The sequence below is a fragment of the Cataglyphis hispanica genome, chromosome 14, assembly GCF_021464435.1.
Source record: "Cataglyphis hispanica isolate Lineage 1 chromosome 14, ULB_Chis1_1.0, whole genome shotgun sequence".
Lineage (NCBI taxonomy): Eukaryota > Metazoa > Arthropoda > Insecta > Hymenoptera > Formicidae > Cataglyphis > Cataglyphis hispanica.
The window spans coordinates 6,925,716-6,953,502 of record NC_065967.1 but is presented as its reverse complement, the minus strand read 5'-3'; the positions used below and the strand labels follow the sequence as shown (position 1 = coordinate 6,953,502).

The following is a 27,787-nucleotide window of genomic DNA, read 5'->3' as shown; positions in this document are numbered from 1 at the left end:
GTCATGCAGCAGAAGAAGACGCATTTTTGATGTGCATTCTCACATATGATGGATTAGTTTGAACTTTTTAAAAAAAATCTTAGAGAAAGAAAATTTCTCCAATGACGATGAGGTGGAAAATTTTGCTCGCAATTGACTTCGTATATTCGTCCTGCTGCTTTTTATGAAGCAGAGATAAAGAAAGAAACTGTCATTGCGATAGCAAAAATGTGTGAACATTAGTGGATGCTATGTAGAAAAATAATTTTATATTAATTTTTATATGTATTAATTGAATAAATAATAGACAAGTGTTTATACGACCAAACTGGCAATTTATTGTTTGATTGTTCTATCACAACGTTTCGACCATATGGTTTTGGTCCTTATGAAGTGAAACTAAAATAACAATACTATAAATAATGATAGTCAAGTTACAATGAAATAAATAGAATTATGCACCTACGTTATAATTAAAAAGTAAAAAGAGAAAAATCGAAATGTCAAACTGACATTGTGTCAACCACTATGTTTGGAATACTGAGAACGACTAAACGACCTTTATTAATTTATCGTATATGTCATATATGTTGAATAAATAATTTTCGAACGAATCTCGTTTATATTTGATCCATCCTAATATGTATTAAAAAAAGAGGATATTAAAAAGAACCTTTGCTTATAATTTCATCGATAATTTTTTATTATATTATATGTTAAAAAGCAAATAATTTTTAAATTGCATTGAGAGTATTTAAATAGAGAGTATATAAGATACACAAGATATATATTCCCTCTTATTCTTGACAATTATTAAGATAATGATCCTGAGCAATTTTGAAAAGATTTTAATTATTGCTCATACTTTATTAAAAAATTATTAACAGTTAAAAATGATAATGCAAATAAGTGTTGAGAAATTAGTTAAAAGAAATTTAATTAATTTTTTCGACGAAAATACAAACGTGCGGCGAGAAAAAATAATCCACCATATTTTATAATAAATATTTTATAATAAATTATATTTTATAATCATTCCGACATTATCATATTGTACATTATAAAATAACTTTCGCATAATTGTGATCTACACAGCATGCTCGATTGTTTTTATTATTTTTTATATACGAACTATTGTTTAATATGATTATTTGATTTTTATTGCAATTATACTTCCATAAAAACTATAATTTTGCAGAAAAATATGTACAAAAAATTGTAATGTAACATCAGAAATGTTTTAAAACTTAAAAATTATTTTCCTTTTTTTATACAACGATAATGAGAAATGTAAAAACAACAGAACTTTTTTTTCTCTTAATCCGACTTTTTTTTCAAATTATTAATTATTAATTCTTAATTATTAATTATTAATACATTATTAATTATAGTATTTTTGTAGGAATCCATTTTAAACAACAAAATTTTCTAAAATTTTGTTAGAATTGCATCGAGATACTGGTTAAAACATCAGTTTAACAATTTAACAATTTTTTAGAAACATTATTTCTCTTTCTTTCCTTTATTATCAAAACGACTAAGATTGAAGAATTTGCTTAAAATATGATGTTTTAATTTAAGAAAATTAACTTAATAAACTAGATCTTATCTCAAAGTTAAAATGTTTGGCAGACTTCCCTTACAAGTTTATTAGTTTGATAAACAAACGGAATATTCTATAATATGATAAACCTTTTGCGCTTATCCCATAAATATAAGAATATAATCTTATGCATCTAACCTTTTTCTATCTTGCCAGGTTGTTGGTCCAAGTTAAGTTAAATACCGACTAGTGATGAACGTCGCAGCAGACATTATCGATTTATCGTATGTGCCAGATACGCATTCTTGAATTGCTACCAAGAAACAGAAAGGAGAAACAGAAAACGACATGGCAAGTCGAATGAAGGCATTGTACAATTAGGTATTATACATGAATAAGAATCTATTTATGTAGGGTTGCACATATCATTTAAATTTGACAGAGATCTTAAACATTTAACTAAACGCTAGGATAATTACTCTATATTTATATGTTTTATGATATTTTAAATTTAGATTAAAATAACAGTTAAAATTTGCGACAACAAATAGAGATTTACTTAGAAGTTAAGAAGCAATGATAAATGTTAATAACAGATAATAAAGAAATTAACTAAACACTAAGACACTACATATTTAAGATGTTACATCAATATTCATAAAATTAAAATCTATATAAGGCTTATGTATGTTCATATACAGGGTGTCCGAAAATTCACGCAACACCTTTTAAGGAAAGGTAGAAAGTGTTATTCTGAACAGAAAAGTCCTATACCATTTTTTTCTACAACGCTTAATAAAAGAGTGAGTGAGATTATTGAGTGAAGTCTGGCCTATCATCGCCGATCTTCAGCCGAACGCACATCGGTGAGCTGTCATACATCTGAGCGCTTACGCACACTACCAGGCGCGCAACTCATCGACCGTTCACCCTGTGTATATATATATGGGTTTATGTATGAATTTCACAAAATTTATCAAAAAAAAAAACATCGCAAATTTTTAAAAGAGGATTCCGGGTCACCTACTGACAGAATACAATTTTTATAATTTTAATATATTTTTATATTAATATTGCTCAAATTTACGAACACTTTTATAATAAGATCTCCCTGGCTGCGTTTCGGTATTCACTGATTACTGGCAGCACTGTGAGTCCGTTCCGATGTACATGGCAATAAGCTTTCAAAGTTTTCGTATTTATACATGACTGACTCATAGATTGTCGTCTCTTATTTTCACTACTACGGTACTCGAAGTGAGGCAGTTGCAGTAAAAACATGGCGGAAAAGTTGTGCCTTATAGACACAGAGGGCAACAATGAATATATAAAATAGTTCTAAGTCGTGAAGATGCGGAAAAAGCAGGATAAGGTATCCAAATACCATTAATATAATAATAAATAATTTCGATATTTTTATAAAGATAAAAACATCACTGTTACTTATTTTATAGACATGGTTTTTGCAACATTATTACTACAAGAGGCTGAAAAAAGGAATACTATGCGACCTACAATGTACAACCTTGCAATGCATCGCTGACTATTAACGAAAGTGAATATCATAAGAGTTATTAAATATAAATGCATATAAAATGAGTAATATCAATTTATTTAGTTGATACTAGGTACTTTTAAGTAAATATGAATGTATTATAGTGAATATAAAGATGAGTTTGATAACGGCAGATGTACTGTGAGACACTACTGAGAGAAAATAGCAAAGATTATGCAAGACAAAGAATATGAAATGACGTAACAGGCTTAAAATGTTCAACAAAATTTCAAGCTTTGAAACATACGTACAAAGAAATTGTGAATTATCACAATGACATGAGTCGTAAAAATTCTAAGAAATATTTTGGGAATATTTTAAGGCATATTTTGTATATTTTTAAAACTTATTTTTATGTAAAAAAGCATTTGCATGTTGTTATATATTTGTACACTTAAAAATTTTATTATAAAAATTATATTTAATTAGAGATTAATTATAGATTAATTTTGTTGATTTAATTATAAAAATAAATGTACCCTCTTCCTCTCTCTCTCTCTCTCTCTTTGCTTTAGGAATTATTTGCGGATGAGCCGTGGATGCAATCATTGGCAGTGGCTAGACTCATGTTAATGAAATTAAAAAAGAAAAAGTGGACAATCTATCAGAAAAATGTAAGATTAAATATACTTTATATATACATGTAAAGTAAATTTATTATAAGTAAACATTTTATATAATTATAATTTTATATAATTATAATTAAAAGAAAAAAGTTAAACACACTTATAGCGCAATATGTAGCGGATAAGAAAGAACAAAAGAAAAGAAGATTCGAAAAAAACAACATAATATAAAAAAATGATTGCGGATTGAGAATGATTAAGTAAATTGAGAATTTATGAAAAGATTACACAGGTCGACAAAAAAATTTTTGTTAAGTAACTCTAATCATAGTAGATGTTTTTTATAGATTTTCGGCTATAAAAAACAATACTAACAATCCAAATTGCTCTATCATATCAGATTTTAAAGTTTAAAATGAAAAATCGCTGATTTCTTATCTTAAAATTCAAAATTAAAATTACTGATTACTCTGATAACAAAATTTTTTTTTGTTGACCTGTATTTGATTAGAAAAAAAATTAATTGTGTTATGTGAGGTCACAAAGAAAAAAAATAATAAAAGTTTTTGTTTTATATTATAAAATTTGATAATTAAAATATTATGTTATGTAAAGGTGATAAAATTTATTTTAGTTTTTGAATCATTTCTTTTTTTGTTTTATTATTTTAATAAAAACATATATAGTTCATTAAGTTCAGCTTATTAAACAGAATTTATAATATTTTTTTTTAATTTATAGCATATGTATGACTGTAATAAATACAAATTAAAGCAATATTTTTGATTAGTATTATAATGTTGCAATGAATATATTTAAGCATTTAAAACAAAAAAGACAAAATATAATATAATATTTATTTTATGAACATTCAATTATTTTAATAAAAAATATAAACATGCAAAAATAAAAATGATTGTATTTTTCTTTATATTTTCTAAGGATTCTACTAAAAACATCTCTATCGATCTTGCAGCTCTATTGAATCACATCATCAGTACTTACAGCGAATATCATAACGCAGTCCCTATCTTTCAAACGAGCGTCAATCTGTCAAGATTTATTGTCTATTGTTTTTCTTATCTAACAGACGCGGTTTGTTTACACAAAAATAAAAATTTTTATACTTCCTATTTTATGTTTCTTTGAAAATAATTGTAATGAATTAATGAGATATTTGCGGTTAATAAAACATTAAACTGATATAATTTAAATAAATTTTTATAAAACACATAATAAAAAATTGTATTATGCATTTAATTATAAATTATCCAAATTATTTCGTATCTGATATATATAATATTACATTAAATGCAAAAATGTTATTAATCTATTACAATTATTTTCAGAAAAATAAATACAATAAAATGAAATAAAATAAAAATTTTTGTATTTTATAAAATATTTACATTCATGAGTTAATATTGATAAAAAAAATTCTTATAAAAAAAGGTTCTATAGAATACTTTGATGCTAACGATTAGCTGAAAACAAGAGCAAGAACAATTAAAACAAGAAATAGCACAGGAGGAAAATTAGATTAAGAAAAATAAAATTAACAAAAGAATATTAACAATATGAAGCAAGATGTGACAAAGAAAAAAAAGTCATGGCCAAGTTCTCGGAAGCTGAATAAGAGACAGACTAAACAAGCAAAGCACGATCTGTGCTCCGACTAGAGTCACCGCACTCACTTCTCTTAACTTAATTAATTAATATTAAACCAAACGCGAGACAAACCGGCGCTTATTATTATGTTTTATTATTATTACTTGCTTATTATCATTATTCGCTATTGAATTATCGTACATATCGCGCCTGATCATTGTAACTGCGAACCCGAAGTGTACAAAGTGACGCACGTATACATATATAGTACATATATATATATATATATATATATATATATATATATATATACACACATTTTTATATTATGTTATTTTAATTTATACTTTGCATTTCTTTCATTATTTTTTTTATTTGATATAAATATATATTTGTGTCTTATCTTCTTCTTAAATTTTTATTTACCAATTAAAATATTTTAAATATTTCAAAAAATTTCTGAGATATTTCCGAATTGTGCTAATTTAATTTACTCATAAATATCTATTATTTAAAGTAAGAAAAAATATATAAATATTATATTAATATTTTTGCTAGGTTATTTTTGAAAGACGACTTCTTCTGGGTTGTACTGCTCTTGTGGGGTTCTCGATATGCATATGGTCCGTGGCTATAGGAACTGATGAACTCATTGGTTCTCAATACTATCACCAGATGATCAAGGTTTATCTCTGGGAGGTGCTGTTGGCAGAAGATTGCTTTATAAACACATAAGTCTCTGGAGAAGCTGTATCGACGGATTGGTGCCCGAATCGGAAATTTCTCCGAAATTAGTGAAGTATAGTATGACTTATTGTTAATTTTTCATAAAATATAACAAAAATATTTTTTTCGATGATTAAAATCAACTTAGTTTTGTAAAAGTGATTTTATATGATTATATGATATTTTAATTTTAATATAAGTGAGATTTTAAGAGATGCTTTTTTTAGAATCAGTAAGATAAAAAAGAACATAAACATTTCAATAATTTTATACAAAGAAATCTTTTGAGGCAATAAAAAATTTTGTTAAGTGGAATGTCAAAACGCTTTGCGAAAGATATAATTATAATTATAAAATATAATTCTTATAATTCTTAAAAAATAGCTTTTTATAGCATTGAAAAAAAAAACTCATTTTAATTTAGTGTTACGTCCGGTAGACTTCACGAATATTCCTTTTTTTTCCTTCTCTAATATATAAATTATTGGGTCCTGCAGACCGCATGGTTGTTTTCTTTCATAGAAAATCCGTTAGCGACATAAATTTACGTTCTAAGAAATACTACGTCCGACAGAAAAAATAAGCAGGCGAAGTCTGGGAAGCAGGACTGTGTAATCTCGCTGTCGAAAATCAGCGGATCTATAAATTTAACGTTACAATTCTGAAGGTTCGAGAATTTTAAACAAAAGATAACAGACGGTCAAGCGTTAGAAATATAAAACCATGTGGAAGCGAACGACAAACAGACAGCGAGATATGCAAGCTTAAGCTCAAATATCAGACCCAAGAACTCTAAGCAAAAAGTAGAGCGAGGTCCAGAACAATGCATAGACGATCCGGAGTCGAAAAACTCGCGACACTTGACACCACATGCTTGCCTGCCAGACCACCCTCTTATGTTATCTATTTATCATAAATTAAAAGTAAAATGTCAACCTAGGAGATCAAAGCGAACTGGGCATGACTCAATCCGTAAAATGAAAGCCTCACCCTCACCCGATAGCAACTACTCTCCATTGGTCAAAACTCAGCGAAGATCTTCACCAATACCTATGATCTAAGAATCTAGAGCAACGCCCTAGGAAAAATCGGAGGGCGTGATTAGAAACAACTATTCGTTAAAATAGATTAACAAACCAATGAAGAGGAGGAGCAAAAGGGCTTAATAAACGTCGGACAAGACCACGCGACACACTCTCTAACGTTCTCTAAAAGTTTATCAGTCTTCCGACTACATACCTCGAGATACTTGGTCAGAATTATTCAAAAGTGCATCGTGTGCTCGCGAAATCACTTTGCGCCACAGTGTATTCCAAGGCAACATTTATCATAGTGCATCTGGTGTCATTAAGACTTTGTGAACCAATCAAGAACTTTACCGTGAGCGCTGAGAGAATCAACCTTCCCCCTCGACGAGCTCAAGAGCCACGGTCTACCGGATTACGTTTTGTAAACCAAGTATCATCGCACTCAATAAATAGTAAGTGCTTAAACTCTTCAATTAGATAGTCCAAAATAATTCTTGGTTAACCATCCAACTAAAAATCTTATTGAATATTCTCGGAATCCTATCAATCGTCAACAATTTAGAATTATTATTAAAATTAAATTATTATTATTACGTTTCTATTCTACTTCTCATACTTCCGAAACTCTTTATCAGTCACCTAGGGTCGTTCGCGTTTTGCGGAGCTACCCGTGACTCTCTCATTATCTCTCTCTCTTATTATTCAGTTACTCAGGGTCGTTCGCGTTTTGCGGAGCTACCCGTGACTCTCTCATAATCTCGCTCTCTTATACAGTTACCCAGGGTCGTTCGCGTTTTGCGTAGCTACCCGTGACTCTCTCATAATATCTCTCTCTTTATCAATCACCAAGGGTCGTCCGCGTTTTGCGGAGCTACCCGTGACTCTCTCATAATCTCTCTCTCTTATTATTCAGTTACTCAGGGTCGTTCGCGTTTTGCGGAGCTACCCGTGACTCTCTCATAATCTCTCTCTCTCTTATTATTCAGTTACCCAGGGTCGTTCGCGTTTTGCGTAGCTACCCGTGACTCTCTCATAATCTCTCTCTCTTATTATTCAGTTACCAGGGGTCGTCCGCGTTTGCGGAGCTATCCGTGACTCTCTCATTATCTCTCTCTCTTATTATACAGTTACCAAGGGTCGCCCGCGTTTTGCGGAGCTACCCGTGACTCTCTTATAATCTCTCTCTCTTATACAGTTACCAAGGGTCGCCCGCGTTTTGCGGAGCTACCCGTGACTCTCTCATAATCTCTCTCTCTTTGTCAATCACCAAAGGTCGTCCGCGTTTTGCGGAACTACCCGTGACTCTCTCATAATCTCTCTCTCTTATTATTCAGTTACCCAGGGTCGTTCGCGTTTTGCGGAGCTACCCGTGATTCTCTTACTCTCTCACTCATTCTCTTTATCAATCACCAAAGGTCGTTCGCATTTTGCGGAGCTACCCGTGATTCTCTCACTCTCTCACTCTCTTTATAAGTCACCCAGGGTCGTCCGCGTTTCGCGGAGCTACCCGTGATCCTCTCACTCTCTCACTCTCCCTTTCTATCAACTATCAAGTTCGTTGCAAACCCCAAGAATTATTTCAGATTTCTTTATATAGCCAAACCGTTTTTTTTTATTATTTTTATTTATTATTATATCCTCCTTCAGTGGAAGGAGTAAATCGAAAACGTTCTTCCCGTGCGTCGGTGAAGCGTGCGCGTAACCGTCGGAATAGGCGGCTTAGGAAGAGGTTGGCTCGGGCTCAGGCGGAAACTAATTCATCAACCGACGTTAACGTTAATATCAACATAAACATATCCACTACCGACACTCCTCGCTCCCCTACCCCCGTTACTTCTCCTCCACCCCTCTCTACCCATTCAAGATCGGAGTCGCCCACCCCCTCGATCATTATTTTGGGTGACTCCCCCTATTCTTCCCCTCATCGCCCCCCTCACCAGGAAGACCCCCTCGAACTACGGGGTACTGACTACGAAGCAGAGGAAGTATCCACAGAGACCGAAGACTCGTCTCGGTCCGAACGGGAGCCGTCATCCCACTGGCCAAACTTTTCCGAAGACTACTTCTGCTTCCGGATATTGGCCCAGTTCCCCTCGATTTACGACCCACTTTCGGACGGAGCTATTTGCATAGGGCCCGGCCCGGTGGACCTCGAGGAGTTGCTGACTGCACTGACGGAAGGCCTACCAGACACCGTAATCCCGTGGTTCGTCCCTGGATGTAACTATCCTGTCGCTGTTCCTATAGAAGTCCTCTGGAGGCAATTCCCCCCTTCTACATGTATCCTAGAGGAGATCCCATAACACACACACACACACACACACACACACATATACATACAAAACATATAAATACAAAATAATAGTTAATAAGCGATATATACTAAGCTAAATGTTTAACTAGATAAACCTAATAATTTGTTCCTTGCTCTCATTTTTCTTTTATTACACAATAAATGTGAAAATTTGATATGTAAACAATAATATTTTTTTTTTTTGCTTAATCCTTTTCCTGTCTCGTATCCCGAGATCGCACAAGGTCCCGTCCCGGGTAATAAGGATTTAATTCCTTTACCGAAAAAGGGACCATCGAACGAACGGCCTACTGACCGAGTACAAGCGACCCTTCCGGTCGTTGACCTGTCGCAGGCCCAGGTCAATTCGTTCGACTTCGAGACACTCGTTGTCTAACGTTTGTCTAGTGGAGTTAAACAGGTTACGCCCTCCCGCTGACTCCGACTCTAAAGGGTCTGGACGTAACATTAGTTTAATTTTTATTTATAATTGATGATCAATGAAAATTTCTGCTATTGTACTAAAAACATTGGCTCTTATTTTGAGCTCACATTTATCGGCACATTTATATTATATTTAGAGTGCCGCATTTAGTGGCGCAGATAAATGTACAGTCACAAGACTAAAGTCAGTCGTATTCTCATTGCACATTTATAGCACCTTTAACTTAGAGGTACATTTATGACTATCGTGTTGTATATCATGCTTATTACGTGCAATTGGCTGTCAAAGGTCCATTATATCATGCGACATGAGTTATAAATTTTTTTCTTTCAACGCAACACAAAACGCAAATGCTCATATAATTGTAACATTTTTTTTTTATTAACCGATATTTTTGTCGATCATTATAAATTTCAAAAATATATATTCTATTTCGAAATACTCGCAGGCCGCGACGTACTGCATTTATTTCCTAAACTTCGATCGCGTGATCAAGTGGCCTTGTTTAAATTATGATTAAGATATATTTTAATATATAAAATAAATACTATATACTGTTCAGTTCCATTCTTTAGAATGGCTATGATTGGCCAGTGTAGTACATATTAAAGTATATCGATTAGGCCATAATCGTCAAATGATATTGCAGTTGAATATATCCATTCAAGCTAGTTTTACTTCAAAGTGCAAGATTCATCCTAATTAATCCTTCAAAATAAAAATAGTGTAATGAAATGTATTTTTATTGGACTTTATGCAACTATATTTTTAGAAGAAATTTCAGAATCGATCAAATATCATTAATATTGTTATAAAAAGTTTTTATTATTTTCTATTATTAATTTTTATTATTTACAGAAACTTGATCTATAGTAATTTTATTTATGAAATCAATTGTATAACAATGATTGAATTAAGGTTGTATATGTCATGTGTCGAAATATTGAAAAAAGCTTCAAAAAATTTCGTAGACTGTTTCTTCTATTTATACTAATTTATACTATTTTTTCTGAATATCTGTCCAAAATCTGAGCACAATTCTATTTATTTGATTAGGATTAGAAGAATCTTGTATTTTAAAGTAAAACTAAAAAAAAAGCTTCAAGCCCATTTTAAGTGCAATATCATTGATGCTTTAGACAATATTGATCATGCAATCAAAGTTTGAAAAATAAATGATAGCCTGTGATTATTTAAAAATAGAATAAACTTCTTCTTTTTCTTCTTTTTCTTCTTTTTTATGATTCTATAAATTTTATATTAGTTTCTATATAGAATTTGTCTATACGCCAGTTAGTGATATAAAATAGACGCTTTTGAAGCGCCATAATACAACACGGTAGTCATAAATGTACCTCTAAATTAAAGGCGCTATAAATGTGCGATGAGAACACGATTGATTTTAATCGTGTTACATTTATCTACGCCTCTGAAAGTGACGCTATAAATGTGCTGATAAATGTGAGCTCAGAATAAGAGCCATGGTATTAATCTTTTCAAAACATTCAATTTATACAGTAAAAGAAATTAGTCTTTATTCATACAAGTTATTTTAATGTATCATGTTATATTTTTTTTTTAATCATTAGAAATCTTCTTATAGACTGTATGCTTGAGGTAACTTTACAAAGTATAATCTAACATAAGATGCAAAAATCGATCAAGAAGTTAATCAATGACAAATCTAGAATGAACACAAAAAATGTTTTATTTAATAAATTGTTTATAATTTGAATATATGTTGATACGAAGCTCTGTTTTATTGGAACAACATATTTGCACAACACAGTTTTACATTACAAGTACATATTTATAAAATATATAAATTAAGAAATACAAAGACAAAACATCATAAAAAAAATACACTTAATAAGTTTATTTATAATTTGTGTATATATTATTATTTTTCAGAGGAATGCATATATATATATGTTTCCGACAGATTTAGAAATAGAATTAGATAAAAGTTTGAATTTGAAAGTGCTGAGTAAGTATATCTAATTAAATTTTCATATAATTTGGAAATTAACATATCTATAAAAGAAATAAGAGAGAGAGAGGGAAAGAGAGGGAGGGAGATAGAGAGAGAGAGAGAATCATACATACATTTATTGCAAATACATTTATTATATACATTTATTGCAAAGCAGCTAATTTCGTTAAAAAAAAATGCCGATGACTTATATTTTGTTCCTTATGTCAAAATAAAATATTCTTTATTGAAAACATATAATTATTATACAATATAATTGAATTTTATATAAGCTATATTACTATATGCTATATTATCAATATATTTATTTCATTGAATGCCTTAAGTTAAATTGCATAAAAGTGGGCTTGCTGTTTTTTAACAAATTAAGTTATTTCATAAAATTGTATGTACACCAATTACATACAAGAGTGTCTTGAAAAATTATCTTATATAAAAGCATATGTGTAATCCTATTGTATGCGAGCTTAATATGTATTCACAGTCCAGCTTGATCAATTTATGTATTTTCAGATTACGTCAAGACTCAAGTCTCATTTGTATAATCAATGTTTTCGTAATGGGTTTCTGCTTCTCAATTTATACATTTTTAAATCCACGTTATATGTTTAAGCGTCTTGCTGCAGGAATACACTTCATAACTGATAATTAGCATTACATAATAATTATATCTGTATAAGTTTTTAATCTGCAATAATTTTTTAATCCAATTTCGCATTTATGACTTAAGTAATAATTATATAAAAATTATGAGATTTATTCCAAAATATTAGTAGATTGTTTGTAGTGATATTGTTGTTGTATTACCAACAATTATTTAATTATAATAACGCAAAACGCGTTAACTTTTACTTTATCCTTCATTAATATATTTTTTTCTTAGAAATATTTTCAACGATTAAAAATAATTGATCAGGTAAATGTTGGCTTGTTGGCTTCTTTAATTATTAAAATAAATATGTATGTACGTATTGTTCTTCTTTTAATTATTTTTTTACAATTTTAGATACATGTAGATGAATATTATACAGTGTGACTATTAAATAATCGGACTGAAGCTGTATAAACTGAAACGACAATTATAATGACAAATTGAATTTGTTTTGTTCAAAATATGTTTTTTCAGTCAAACATTAAGTGAATTAATTTCTGGAGATTCTCTTTTAGAATTGTTTTAAGCATTCTTGTCAAAACCGCTTGGATCCTTTTAAAATGTTATTGTAATGAATTTTTTTAATTGATATTCTCAAAATGGATTTTTGAAAACAAGATACCAAATTAAGCAAATATGGCAGATAATCGAATACTATTAATGTTTCAAGCGAGTAATTTTTTAGTCATTTATTAGCGACAAATTGAGAACAGATCTTCTACTCGTTCAAATCCTTGTATAAAATGCGGATCATATCTTTTGAGATATTCTGATTCTTCAGCTAACATTTTCACAGTCACATTTGTATCAATTTTTAGTAATTTGCATACTTTTTGTCGAGATTCGATTACGAAACTGTTTTTAAACGCCTCGATTGCTGATTGCTTTTTCCATTCGTCTCTAAATTTTTTCAAATCATTCAAAAACTTATGTACACAATAGGGAATCATTTTGAAAAACTTCTTTCAACATTTATATTTATATTTTACATTCGTAAATTTTAGTACTTAATATTTTTATTATGTTTTTGCGGCAACATCAAATTTTTACTATAACTTTTACTCCAAGAGCTACATTTTATGATGCATATATCCAATAATGAAATTTTTACAATTGATAAATCCGTCTTGAAGCTTTAAAACAAGCACTTGTTGATAATTACCAGTTACACAAAAAATAAAAAAATTCAATCCGGTTCTTTAATAATCTCACCTATATACCTTCATCCAACATTTATATCTTTAGCTAAGGATGCAAACTCATGCAGTGGGATAGTAAACGTGGAACAAAAGCGGAACAATTGCGAGTGTTCCGCAGTTTTCGTCATGCTCGCAATTTATTTCGCTCTCGTTTATTTTGCATTACGCTATTCCGCTGCATGGATTCACACCCTAAAGCTCGTATCAGACTACGTATTGAAGATTGAGATTGAAGGTTCAAGATTAAAATTTGATCAATTAAAACAAAAAAATTTATTAATTCTTTTTTGTTCTGATTAAACCAAATTTCAATCTTTAATCATCAATCTTCATTTTTGATCTGTAGAGACTTTGATCTGCTAGAGACTTAAGAGACATTGGCCCGTATTCTGAGCAGCATATTGTAGATCGCTTTTAGAAGTATAAATAAATGTTATAGTAACACGTAAAATCAGTCATATTTTAGTTATGATGTCCAGATAAAGAACAGATGTTTAGTGTAATAAATTCACTTTATTAAATATGTATAACACAAGTGTAAAGTCCTTCACTCCTTTATTAGATATATTGGCTTCTGCACATATAACGTAGCAAAAAGTGACGCGATAGCGAAATAGAAAAGTTATAAGTTGATTAGATATTTTGTCATGCGGCAAGAAGAACTCTAGTATACATGAACGAGTGTAGTGCATTGTAGTTATAATTGTTATTAAAAATGTTTCTTATGCAAGTCTTATTAACAATTATTATCAATCAAGTTTGAAAATTATTAGATGATTTATTTCACATAGAATAAAATGTACCAAAAGCCTACTAATCAAATTAATATAAAGTAGCAAAACAATGGCCATGCAATATAAATTTAAAAAAATAATGTTAAAAAGTTAAAAAGTTATAATATTGTTATATTATTATTAAAAATATTATTCTTAAAATATTATATTAAATATAGTTATATTATTATTATATTTAAGTTAATTTTTTTATTCTTTAATTTAAAAATTTATAAAAAAGTACGGACTGCCGTAATTTTCTAATTTATATAATTAATCAAGAGACATGGTAATATCTCGCGACAAGTTCAATGCGAAGCAGCGAGGTACTCCGGGTATCTTCACGCGAAAAGTGTGAGTATATTAAATTATCGGATCTTAATAACAGCTGCATCGATCATATTTTTAGTGTGCTTAATTGATAGCTTGGATTTGAATTATATGTAATAAAAATGTCATTATTTTTTTCTACCTATATCATAAACGAAGATAATATAATGAAAAGTCAAAATGTCTAAAATTTTATTTAAGATACGTCTCCATCATCATCGCCGGCCTAAGTCCTCAATGCGCATGTACGAAAATTTGTACGGTTGGAGCGTTTGCCATAAGATTGCATTAATGATGCTTCATGATGTTACTGTTCGTACTTGCTTTTGACAAAATTTTGAAATTAATGAATGACAGGTTAATTTGACAAGATGATTTATTAGGCAAGATTAATTTAATTGATAATTGACATTAATAATTTTTAATACAAGAATGCAATAGATGAAATAAAAATATCGTGGAATAATATTAAGAGATATTAATATAAGAGATATTGATATATCGCAAATAGTGAAACATAAAAAAAAATTCTTTATCTCGCGCGAAGCAAAGATCACGCGTTGTAACGGTGAGACGCATTGTGTAAAAGTACCGCAACAAAAAAAATATAAAAACTATAAAAAAATATATAAAAATATGTAACAAAAATGTAAAAATAAATATAAAAATAAATCAATAAATATATATAATGTAAAAATAAATATAAGCAAAAAGAATTATTGTATTTTGATGAAAAAAAAAGAATGATATCCCTAAAAAAATTACCTTTTTAAAAAAAAGTAAAAAAAGGCGCCAAATACACACGCTTTGTGAAAAAATATTATATTTAAATAATAACATTTTAAATAAATATACCTTTATATAAAATAATTATTTAAGTTTCCTATAAAAATAATGATATCAAATAATGCGCCAAAAGCATAAAAATTTATTCTATAAAATATTTTTATTTTATTGTTTTTAATATTAAGAAAAATTATATTTAATAGTTCGCATTATAATTAAAGTAGTATATATTGTATAATATAAGTATAATATAGTATAATATATAATATAATATAAGTAGTATATAACTAAAATAAAAGTTATTTTCTAAATAACTAAATGCACAATATACGCATCTAAGGCTTTAGGATATAATTATTGAAAAAAAATTTCTCATAAATTCTAAATCGATAAGACAAACTTACATCAAAGCAAGGTATAAAAACTTGGAGTGCCCGGGTCGCATTAAAACATATTGTCTTAAATTTATTTGTGTTGTACAACATTTCATATTATGTGAAAATTAGTTGCATCAATCATATTTTAAAAATATTATTATATTAAATATTTATATAATATATTAAATTTTATTAAGTTTTATACAAATAGCATATATACAAATTTATTATTATAAATACATTTACGTTTATATTATATTGAAAACAATAAAATAAAAATTTTTTATAGCATAAATTTTTATGCTTTTGGCGCATTTTTTGATATTATTTTTATAAAAAATTTAAATAATTATTTTATACAAAAATATATTTATTTAAAATGTTATTATTTAAATATAATATTTTTTCACATCGGAATGATCTAAACAGCTAGAGTACTGCGCATGGAAAGGAGCGGAACCCTACCATGAAATTTTTATCCCAAGAAAACCCATAATGCAGCTTCGAGATAGGAATGATCCGCCATGCAATCCGATTTGCAATCGGCACTGTGGCTCCAAGACCATAAGTGTGAAATGGACTATTGGCCATGGAGAGGTGGAAAACCGGGCCCTCCACAGAAAATATACATCCGATGGTGGAAAATCTAAGTCATCTATGCTAAGACTATGCACGTGGAACATCCGAGGTTTCAATATCGTGGGAAAATTACAAATACTAGGGAAATCTTTGGAAAGGATAGGTATAGCGAGAATCGCGGAGACGCACTGGAGAAGGAGCGGCCATTTTCTGTCCTCAAATGGGAACCTAATAATATGCTCAAGTAATGAATAGTTCGCAAATGGAATAGCCATTATAGTCAACAACAGAGTGAAAGATAGTATCTTGGGTTATGACAGAATCCTGCCAAATCCTAAGATTTGATGCAACACCAGTTCGGCTGAACATTATTCAGGTTTATGCACCCACTTCAACCTCTTCACAACAAGACATAGAAAACTTCTACGACAGATTAAGAGAGACAATCAGGAAGATACCCAATCGGAAAATACTAGTCATATGCGGAGATTTCAACGCAAAGATCGGAAACACCGACGAAGAAGAATACCTGAGACCAGTTGCGGGAAGATATGGTATTGGAACAAGAAATGAAAGGGGGGAGCTGTTACTGGAATTTTGCACAGAAAACAGCTTGTTCATAGAAAACACAAATTATTAACATCACAAACGCCGGTTATACACCTGGCTATCCCCGGATGGAAGAACTCGGAATCAGATTGACTACATGCTGGTAAGATCACGCTGGAGAATATTTGTAAGAGATGTGGAAACATATCCAGATATGGATTGTGGAAGTGACCACAATGCTCTTGTAACCGAAATATGCCTTAAAGAGATTAAAGATACCAACAAAAGATCAAGACTAACAAATAGGTGGCATCTAGGAAACAGCATGGCCTTCAGAAATGAGGTCTCATCCGCCTTGGTGAGTATCAGGAGCCAACGAATGGAATCCTTGAATTCGGATGAACTGTGGCTTAAAACGAAATCGGCTTTGGAGAAGGCAGCTAAGAACACCGTTTGGGCGGGACCAATCATCAGGAGAAAACCATGAAAGTGAAGAAACCTGGCGGCTTGTAGATAGGCGAAAGAAGGTCAAAGAGCAAGGATTAAATGCAGATAGACAACTTAGTTATCAACAATTAACAAGGAACATCAATGCCGGAAGTAGAAAGCACAAAAAACGCATATACATCAATATGTCAAGAGATAGAAGCCCATTATGACAGAGCTGAACTCAGAGATCTTTTCCATAAGGTCAACTGTTGACAAAAGACTATCATCCCCGCTTTCTTCCCGTCAAGAATAAGAGCGTCATACTGACTGATAAATCTAAAATAATGGAAAGATGGCATCAATATTGCCAAACACTGATGACCAATGAAGATACAAGAGTTGGAGAACCGACACAGACAGGGATGGAAAATACTGAGCCTCAATACTGAGGAGCAAAGTCATAAATGCTATGGGGAAACTTAGAAACCAAAAATCAGCGGGAACGGATGGCATAGTCGCTGGGAGCGGGGAGGAGCGGAATCGATGTATTCCATGAAATATGCAACAAGATCTGGGAAAGTGGATGCTGGCCAAGCGAATGGAAAGAGACTATATATGTACCACAAGAAAGGATGTAAAAAAGATTGCGGTAACTACAGGACGATCGCCCTCATTAATCATGCGAGTAAGGTTATGCTTTACATCCTAGAAGACCGTCTCAAATATTATCTACTATCGCAAATTTCTCCGGAACAGTTAGGATTTGTTCCCGGGCGCGGAACGAGAGACCAGCTCATTAACATCAAACAAATGATAGAAAAACTTTATGAGTACAATGTTCCTGCGATCTTTTGTTTTCTCGACTATTCCAAGACGTTCGACAATGTGAGATGAGACGTTAATGTGGCAAGTATTGTAGGAAATGGCGATCCCAGACTATCTTGTTTACTTGATCGAATCCCTATACAATAACAATGCTGCCTTCATACGATGACGACCTCTTGGCGGGGTTCAGTGTTGGAAAGGGTGTTCGTCAAGGCTGTGTGCTCTCATCTCTTCTCTTTAACATCTATGGAGAATGGATTCTAAGAAAAGCCATATTATATATATATATATATATATATATATATATATATATATATGTATATATATATATAATATATTTAATGTTGATTTTCATTGTTTCTTCCTTCTTCCTGCATCTTTCTTATCCGATGTCGTATTTTATCACCTATATGTTGCAACCAATTCCTAATGTGTTTTATAATTAATGCAATGGTGCAATCAGGTGTTTTTTCCTTTGCATAAGTCACAGCTCTTGTGGATAATATGTACATTTACATTAGTGAATAAATATATTGAAAAATGTACTTTATTTATATAAAGAAAAATATTAGTATTTAAAGTTGTAAGTTTAAATTAAAACTAAAATTTTAATAACTCAATCTAAAAGAACAAATAGATATAATATATTCAATTAAAAAATAAATTTTTAAATAGATTTTACGTGACAAAATACTCATATAATATATATCATTTTATATATAATTTTAAAAATTAGAAAAGTGATAATTTATATTGATAAGGAAAAATTAAGTCAAAATATAAAAAATTTACAATTTTTAAAAGAAAAGAAACATCTCTTAAATTTATCTCTTATCTGGTATCAAGTTAAATCATAAGTTATTCTTTGCGTAAATCAAATTAAAAATATATTTTAGAAAAAATAAGTTTTCTAGTCATTATTATTATTAAAATAAGTAATCTAATCATTATGTTACTACTAAAATCTGAATCTATTTTGAACTATTTTATACTTGTTCAGACTTGTGTGGTGTAAATAGACAGAAGATAGAGAGAACTGCTTGAAAATGCGTAGAGGAACTCCTTAAATAAATGCAAATGAAATTCCTTTGTAGAAGTGTATATTAAACTCAATAAATCAGTATACATAATAACATAAATTATCAGATGTTTGAAACAATTAAAACAGATAAAAAAATTGAAATAAATCTATATCTGTTATAGCTATGTTAGGATATCATCCAAGATGGACAATAAAAAACATCTTCAAATATTAGACAAGCAGCAAATATATTGATTTGATGCAAGAGAACAGTGCTACCTAAGGAATCATTTTTTCTAATAAATATATATATATATATATATATATATATATATATATATATTATACGGTAACAAGAGTGATCTTTGTAAAAATAGAATGACCTACTTTTGGCTCAAATGACAGGTGTGCTAAATAATAACTCGAAAAAGTCCAATATCTTATTGCCAGTTTCTTCATCATCATTCTTATCACTGAAAAAAGAAATAATAATAATTAACTCTAAAGACAAACAAACTTCGACAATATGCAGATACACAACTAGTCTGCCATTATCTTTTTATCTTTCATTACATCTTTTTAGCATTTAAAACCTTATTATTATATTTGTCATTGATTTTATTACTACTAGCCAAGTCTGCCAAAATCATGTATTGCGAATAATGTGATACACATTATCTCGGCAGCACTCTAGCAATAGTCATGCATGATCTGCTGTCTCAGTTAGTCCCGGCGAGAAATACAATAGAAAATAAATAGTCTTTGCATCATGATGTGCTACAAAAATGCTGCAAAATTTAAGCAAAAGTCCTCAGCATCCATCATTCATAAAACATTAGATTTTAAACATTGCGTGTTGACACAATACGTCAATAAAAATTAAATTAAAATTGAACATAACATGACATATCAGCTATATCGTCATAATATCGTCAGAAATCGAACTCATCTGCAGGCATGGCATGACGGCAGAAATGCGGCAAAAATTGAGCATGTGTTGTCTGTCTCAAAAAATAACAGCAAAAATACAGCAGAATAAAGTCATAAATCATGATTTTCATCTATTCCGAAACTTCCCGTCACTTCATAAAAGCAAATTGTTGATTGGCTACTGTGTCGCTTTTGCTGCGTTCAATAGCCAATAATAAGATTTTTCTGTTAAGTAAAAAACGTGAATTGAGTGTGAGAGAATCAGTAACGACATTATCGTGCACATTATTCTTTGCCTCCAATAATTTTTATTATTATAGTGTCATCAAGATCAAAAATTGTACAAGTGTTTTTGATACTATATATAAGAAGAAAAAGAAGAAGAGGGAGAAAGCAGAGAATGCAGAATACAGAGGTTAGAAAACACGAGCTCTATCTTATGCATTTTTTATACTTGGATGGAATAATCACTTTTTCTTTCTTTAACGCCTAAATATATATTTTATTATTATAACGGGTACTTTTCAGCAACGACACAGTACGACACAAATATTATTTCATCTTTGTTGTTCATTGATTGAAAGAAAATAGAATGATACTTTGTGCACTGTGTCGTTGCTGGAAATCATCCAATATATATTATTAATATATATATATATATATATATATATATATATATAATATATAATTATTAATATATACATATTTATTTCATTTTAGCTGAGTTTGAAAAAGTTTGAAAATTTTAACTACGAAATCAGAATATGTATAATATATAAAGAAAAATCGTATTTAAAGATTCCCGAGAAGAAAAGAGAGGATCCAGAGAGGATCCAAAGAGAATCCAGAGATAATCCAGATCCAGAGAACAGAAAGTAGAGACAGAAAATAAGACACAAAAGATATATATAAAGGTAACAAGTACATAACATATACACGCATTGACAATAATGGAACTATTTATTTTAAAACGTTCTATTTCGCGAAAAAGGTCTAATAATATATGTTATATATGCTATAATAATAATATTAATATATGCTATAATAATATATGTTTGCGACAACGTAAAAGAATGATTGCCGAAATTAAAAAGAATTTACATATTTCATCACAAAATTTTGGGAGACAGTTACATTCAATTAATAATATTGAAGAAATATCAGGCCCATCACATACATCTACATCGCACTCATCTAATTTTTTTACTGCCAGTCTTGAAAATAATATTTCTAATATATCTACTCAATATAAGAATTTTGATCATCTTTATTCTGATAGTGATGTTGCTTCCTTTCTTAGTACTTCTTCCATTGAGCCATATCATTCCAAGAAAGATTGGCATGTTTCATAGATAATAATTTTACTCATGTTCAAAGTAATAATATTTTATCTTTTACGAAGTCATTCTTGTTTTCATAATTTGCCTAAAGATGTTGAAACACTTTTAAATACTTCACGAGCTAAGACTATTGTGTCAAAAGTGCAACTAGATTCATTTCGATCTAGAAGCAAGTATTATTGACGTTCTTTCGTATTTTCCAATTGATTTTCTTCCAAATCAAATAGACATAGATTTTAATATAGATGGATGCAACTTAGATAGGTCAGGAAGTGCATATTTAGCCAATCCAATGTAGACTTGCTAATATAAAACACATTAAACCAATAAAAGTAGGGGTATATAAAAGTTCTGCAAAACCATACAACTCAAATTTATTTTTTGAGAAATTTATTGCATATATTAAAAAACTATTAGTGGAGAAATAATCTTCAAGAAAAAGAAATTATTTATACGTCTTAGGTATTTTATAACTAATGCACCAGCTCGTGCTTTTATTCTCAATCATACAAGTCACTTATCTTGCCACCCATGTTCTAAATGTATAGTTTGTGGAATACGATGTGAAAGGCGTTATATTTTTTCTGGTAGTAATCATTCTCTACGGACGAGGAATATATTAGAGGTTTAGATGAAGAGCATCATAAAGAAGGTACAAGTTCATTGTCATTGTAACCTAGGGATAGGAATGATTTCTCAAATGTCTTTTGAATATATGCATTTGGTTTGTCTTAGAGTAATGAAAAAATTGTTATCTGCTTGGGTATGCAGAAGGGAGCGACACACTTGGACAGTACAATTGGACACGGAAAATGGACAGGTTACAAATGGACACGAGATTTTACACACAGTTCAATTGGACACAGTAATTTTAGACAAAGTAGCTTTTGGACACGTAAGAAAATACGCATCATTTACTTGGACACCGCTCACTTGGACACTGTTCATTTGGATACCGTTTATTTGGACACTGTTCGTTTGGACGCAGAAAGACGCGCATCGTTCATTTGGTCACTGTTCATTTGCCCACCGTTCGTTTGGGCACCGTTCATTTGCTCACCGTTCGTTTGGGCACCGTTCATTTGCCTACCGTTCGTTTGGACATCGTTCATTTGCCCATCGTTTATTTGGACACCGTTCATTTGCCCACCGTTCATTTGGACACTTCATTTGCTCACAGTTCGTTTGGAAATCGCTCATTTGCCCACCGTTCATTTGGACACCGTTCATTTGACACACACAATGTAGCATGTACTTTGTAAGTGTTAAGAAATTTACCTTGCTTACCAGCGGCTGGGTGCGGGAGAGGGCCGAAAGCTGGCACCCCCTTCCCGTGTGTGTGTGTGTGCGCGCGTGCGCGTGCGTGTATACGAATGGTAGGCAAAGGAACGGTGTCCAAACAAACGGTCGGCAAATGAACAATGTTCAAACGAACGGTGGGCAAATGAACGGTGTCCAAACAAATGGTGGGCAAATAAACGGTGTCCAAGTAAACGGTGTCCAAATGAACAGTGTCCAAGTGAGCGGTGTCCAAGTAGACGATGCATATTTTCTTACGTGTCCAAAAGCTACTGTATCCAAAATTACTGTGTCCAAATGCACTGTGTCCAATTGGACCGTGTGCAATTGGACCGTGTGCAAAATCTCGTGTCTATTTGAGACGTATCCATTTGGACTGTGTCCAAGTGAAGGCCACTCATGCAGAAAGTATTCACAGCTTTCAAAATTATCGGCAAGATCTATTTTTATTATATCTTCACGGTTAGAAATTCTCGCAATGTATTGCCCATCTGATTTTGTAAAGCGTTCCAGATCACTTTATATATATTCAAAATATAAAGCTACGGAATTTCGTCAATTTCTTTTATATACAGGTCCAGTTGTAATGTATGGTATTTTGGATCAACAGATATACACGCATTTTTTATTCTTACATGCTGCTACTAGAATTTTAGTTTCTCCCTCATCGTCACAGTATTATTTGGATTTTGCAGATCTTTCATTAAAAAAATTTTTAGATAGATGAGAACATTTTTATATTTCAACATTTTATTCTTATAATGTGCATGGTTTTTCGCACCTTATCAATGATATGCAACGGTTTGGTCCTCTCGATACATTTTCTGCTTTCCTGAATGAAAGCTTTCCTGATATGAAAATAATATGACAATTTTCAGGAAGTATTGTAGGAAACCTGGTCTTCCTCTCCAACAAATCTCTAATAGACTTGCAGATAGAAGAACTCATGGCACAGCTAAATTATATAAGATCGAGTCTTCTATTCATATATCAATGAAGCATAATGCAGATCCTTTGGGTGAGTTTCGATTGCGCACATTACCGATCGGACACGACAAAATTTCCCGATCGGACACAGACCCGATCGAACACAGGACCCGATCGGACACAGGCCCCGATCGGACACAGGCCCCGATCGGACACAGGCCCGATTGGACACATATGGTTGCAAATGGACACAGGCCCGATCGGACACAGACTCGATCGGACCCCGGCCTGATCGGACACAGACTCGATCGGACACAGATTTGATCGGACATAGACCCGATCGGACACAGACGCTATACCAAAATACATGTAAGAACAGGAAGCTCGAGCGCGTGCGCACACATATATGCAAGGGGGCCTTCGGCTCCCTTCACGCACCCGCCGGGCAGGATGGACCTCGCTTTACAACTTACAAAGTACATGCTACAGTGTCCAATCGGACTCGTGTCCGATCGGACCCGTATCCGATAGGGCCTGTGTCCGATCGGGCCTGTGTCCGATCGGGAAATTTTGTGTGTCCGATCCATAATTTGCGCAAATGGGACGATCCCGATCCATGTACTTCTAATAATTATCTTCAATATCGTAAAATTATATTTAATAACATTTTAATTGCCTTAAATGTACGAGATAATTGTTGCATTTTACAAAATGGATCTGTTTGCATTGTTATTGATATGAATATATTTATGACAGAAAATTTATATTATCTAGCAATAAAAAAATTTTTAAATGTAAAAAAATTTTATGATGGTGTTACATCTTCAGCCTTACATATTTTTAAATGTATTTCATTGAGTAATGATATTTCCTTTATTCCTATTAGTGAAGTTCATATAAAATGTTTTAAAATGCCTTTTTGAGATTGTACATCTATAGATAGTAGTAATGATGAAGAAAATCATCTTCAAAATAAGAAATATATAATTGCTGATATTATATATAATGAGAAATCATAAAACTTATCATATTCTATTGAATTTTTCCATGAAATTTTATTGAATTCACACACACACAATATTTTTTAAAAAATTGCTTGTAATAATTTTGTTTTTATTCAGTAAGTTGCCGACAATTAATTGTCTATATTGAACTCTCTCTTCTTCCCACAGTGTTAAATATTTTTAGTTTATTTTTAGCTTCAAAAGCCTAAGATATGTATCTTTTTATATTTTTTTTATTTAAATGTTATTTGTCGTAGGAATACTATGAGAGTTCTAATCCTGGTCCTCTAAGGGGAGTGCGGATCGAGAGGAAGCCGCACGGGGAACTTGTTGGCGCGGGGTGATATGACGTCGCGCGGGCAGAGGATGCTTATTGCGGGAGCGGACATATTTCAAAGACGAGTGCCGATGTCCGGCTGCTATATTTATTGTAAACAAATAGCATCTATTACACGTGCGGTATGAAGGGAATTTTTTTCTAGGAAAAGCCGAAGAGATGCTTATCGCGGCAGCGGGCATATTTATGACCGGTGTGTATATACAAAGACGAACATGTTTAAACCGGTGCATATATACAAAGGCGAGCGCCGATGTCCGGCTGCTTTATAAACATTATAAACAAATAGCGTATATTTCACGTGCGGTCTGAACGTTGAGAATTTTTTTTTTAGGAAGAACCGTTTATCGGCGCAGGTATAAAAGACGAAAAAAGGAAAGAAGGAGATGTAAAAATAATTAATACCTTTTTAATATTAATACAATTTTTCACATGCATGCAACCATTAACGCTATCTCTCTCTAACGCATCGCCTTACGAACGCCTCGCGCTATCCCTCTTTATCGCACTGCTTTACGAACGCCTCACGCTATCCCTCGTCCACCGGTCGCGCCGCGGATATATATATCTATCTTATATGCAAGGAAGGGAAGCAAAAAAAATAGATAAGCATTTTAATATATAAATGTTTATTAATAAGTATATGTGTATTTTTCACTTATTACAAGTATCGTAAAATACTTATAATCATTTATAGCGCACTTTAATAATTTACAATCTATGAGAGATTTGCTGTCAAATATATCATTTTCATGTATCGCTTTTACAGCATCGCATTATGAATATTATTACACTGTAAAAATCGAACAAATTGTTTAAATTTTTTGTTCACAATATGCGTATTTTCGCACAACCAATAATACATATGCTCTATACATTTTTCAAAGTCGAATAAATGTATTAGAGTGCATGGATTCATATATAAAAAATTATTATATATAAAGTTATTTTTATAATATCCGAATCAGATATTTTAATAAGTTTGATTGTCAAATCTCGAATCTGCAATGAAGGTTGTCTGTAGAAGTCATTCAATGTTCGCACGTTTCTGCATCAGCGATTACCATGTTTCAAAAGGCAATACTATTTGATTGCCCCGGTTATCGTCAAGAGCCAATTGCACGCAAGACATAGCCCCAACGCTTATTACAATTTCCAGATATTTGTAAAATGTCGAGGTTAAGGCGTATCTTCCAAATATACTGCGTAACTGCGCGACGAGGCTCGGATGAAATACTATGAAAATAAAAGAATATTTTAATAAATTTATTTAAGAAAAATATAAAATGTTTTAAGTTAATCAAAACTTACTTGTCACGTTCCTTCTTACACGGCGGAATTTTAACGTTTTCAATCGTCTTCTTCTTCTTCTTCCTCTTGAATTAGGCTTAGAGCCTGTCTTTCCGATCATTTCGCCTCCTGTGACCTAGATGTCCAACTGTCCATCCATCTTTTTGGGGGCCTTCCTAGAGGTTTTCTGGAGCTCGGTTTCCCATCTCTCGCTATTCTCGCCATCCTTTCCTCCCCTATCCTGGATACATGTTCATTCCATCCTCGTCTCCTCTGCCTTGCCCATCGGATAATGTCTTGGACGCCGCAGGTTTCCCTGATCGTCACGTTGGGTACTCTGTCCCTGAGTGTGTACCCTGCGATGGCTCGGAGAGTCCGCATCTCTGTCGTGCGGACCATGCTTTTGGTTTTTCTGATGTCTGCTCTGGTCTCCGCAGCATACGTCATAATTGGTCGGACGCAGGTTTTATAGATCTTTACTTTGGCTTCCCTCTTCATGTGTTTGTTCCGCCAAATGATTTCTTTTAGGTACCCAGATATTCTTGCCGCCTTGTCGATCTGGCCCTGGACCTCCTTCTTTCTGTCCTGATTAGAGGATATTTCTACTCCCAGATATTTGAACGACATGACCTGCTCTATGATTTCATCGTTTATGGTCAGCTTACACCTGATGGGTTCCTTTGCGATGACGAGGGATTTAGTCTTCGGCACTGAGATCATCATGTTATATCGTGTCGCCATCAAATAGAATTGGTGTAGCAGTTTTTGCAGCTCACCCTCGTTTTCGGAGATTATCACTGCGTCGTCGGCATAGCACAGTATGGTCAATTCTCCTTTGTCTGTTCTGAATCCGCAGCCCGCCCTCCTTCGTCGGCTATTATCTTGTCCATTACAAGGTTGAAAAGTAGCGGGCTGAGAGAGTCGCCTTGCCTTATTCCTGTTGAAATTGGGATTTCCTCTGTCAGGCTACCGCTGACGTGGATCTGTGTCGTGGTGTTGGAGTTCAGGGATTTGATGGCTTGTATGATGTTATTTCCTCAGGTACGTCCTCCTCCGTCAGGATATCTGTGACGTCGCTGAGCCTGACTCGGTCAAAGGCCTTGGTCAGATCGACAAAGCACATATAGGCGGGTTTATCGAATTCGATGGCCTTCTCGGCTATCTGGCGCACTATGAATATTGCGTCTATTGTGGACCTATTCCTCCTAAATCCTTGCTGCTCTTCACTCATTGGGATTTTTTCTGATATCTTATTTGCCAGGATCCGTGTGAAGAGTTTCATTGCCGCGCTAAGGAGAGTCACCCCGCGGTAGTTCTCTGGCTTCTTCTTGTCTCCTTTTTTGAATATTGGGATGGTTATGCTCTTTTTCCAGTCAGAGAGTACGGTCCTGTTGGTGAGAACTT

General features: G+C 32.1%; 1 protein-coding gene and 1 pseudogene across 1 annotated transcript; one reads left to right on the top strand and one right to left on the bottom strand.

The window, feature by feature from the left end:
• The first annotated feature begins 1,814 nt into the window (after positions 1-1,814).
• On the top strand, positions 1,815-12,388 carry LOC126854664 (uncharacterized; annotated as a pseudogene).
• A 14,112-nt stretch (positions 12,389-26,500) lies between these two features.
• LOC126854663 (uncharacterized) lies at positions 26,501-27,103 on the bottom strand. Its single transcript, XM_050601601.1, has one exon. It carries the CDS (start codon positions 27,101-27,103, stop codon positions 26,501-26,503), a length of 603 nt encoding a protein of 200 aa, XP_050457558.1.
• Between the last annotated feature and the right edge of the window lie 684 nt (positions 27,104-27,787).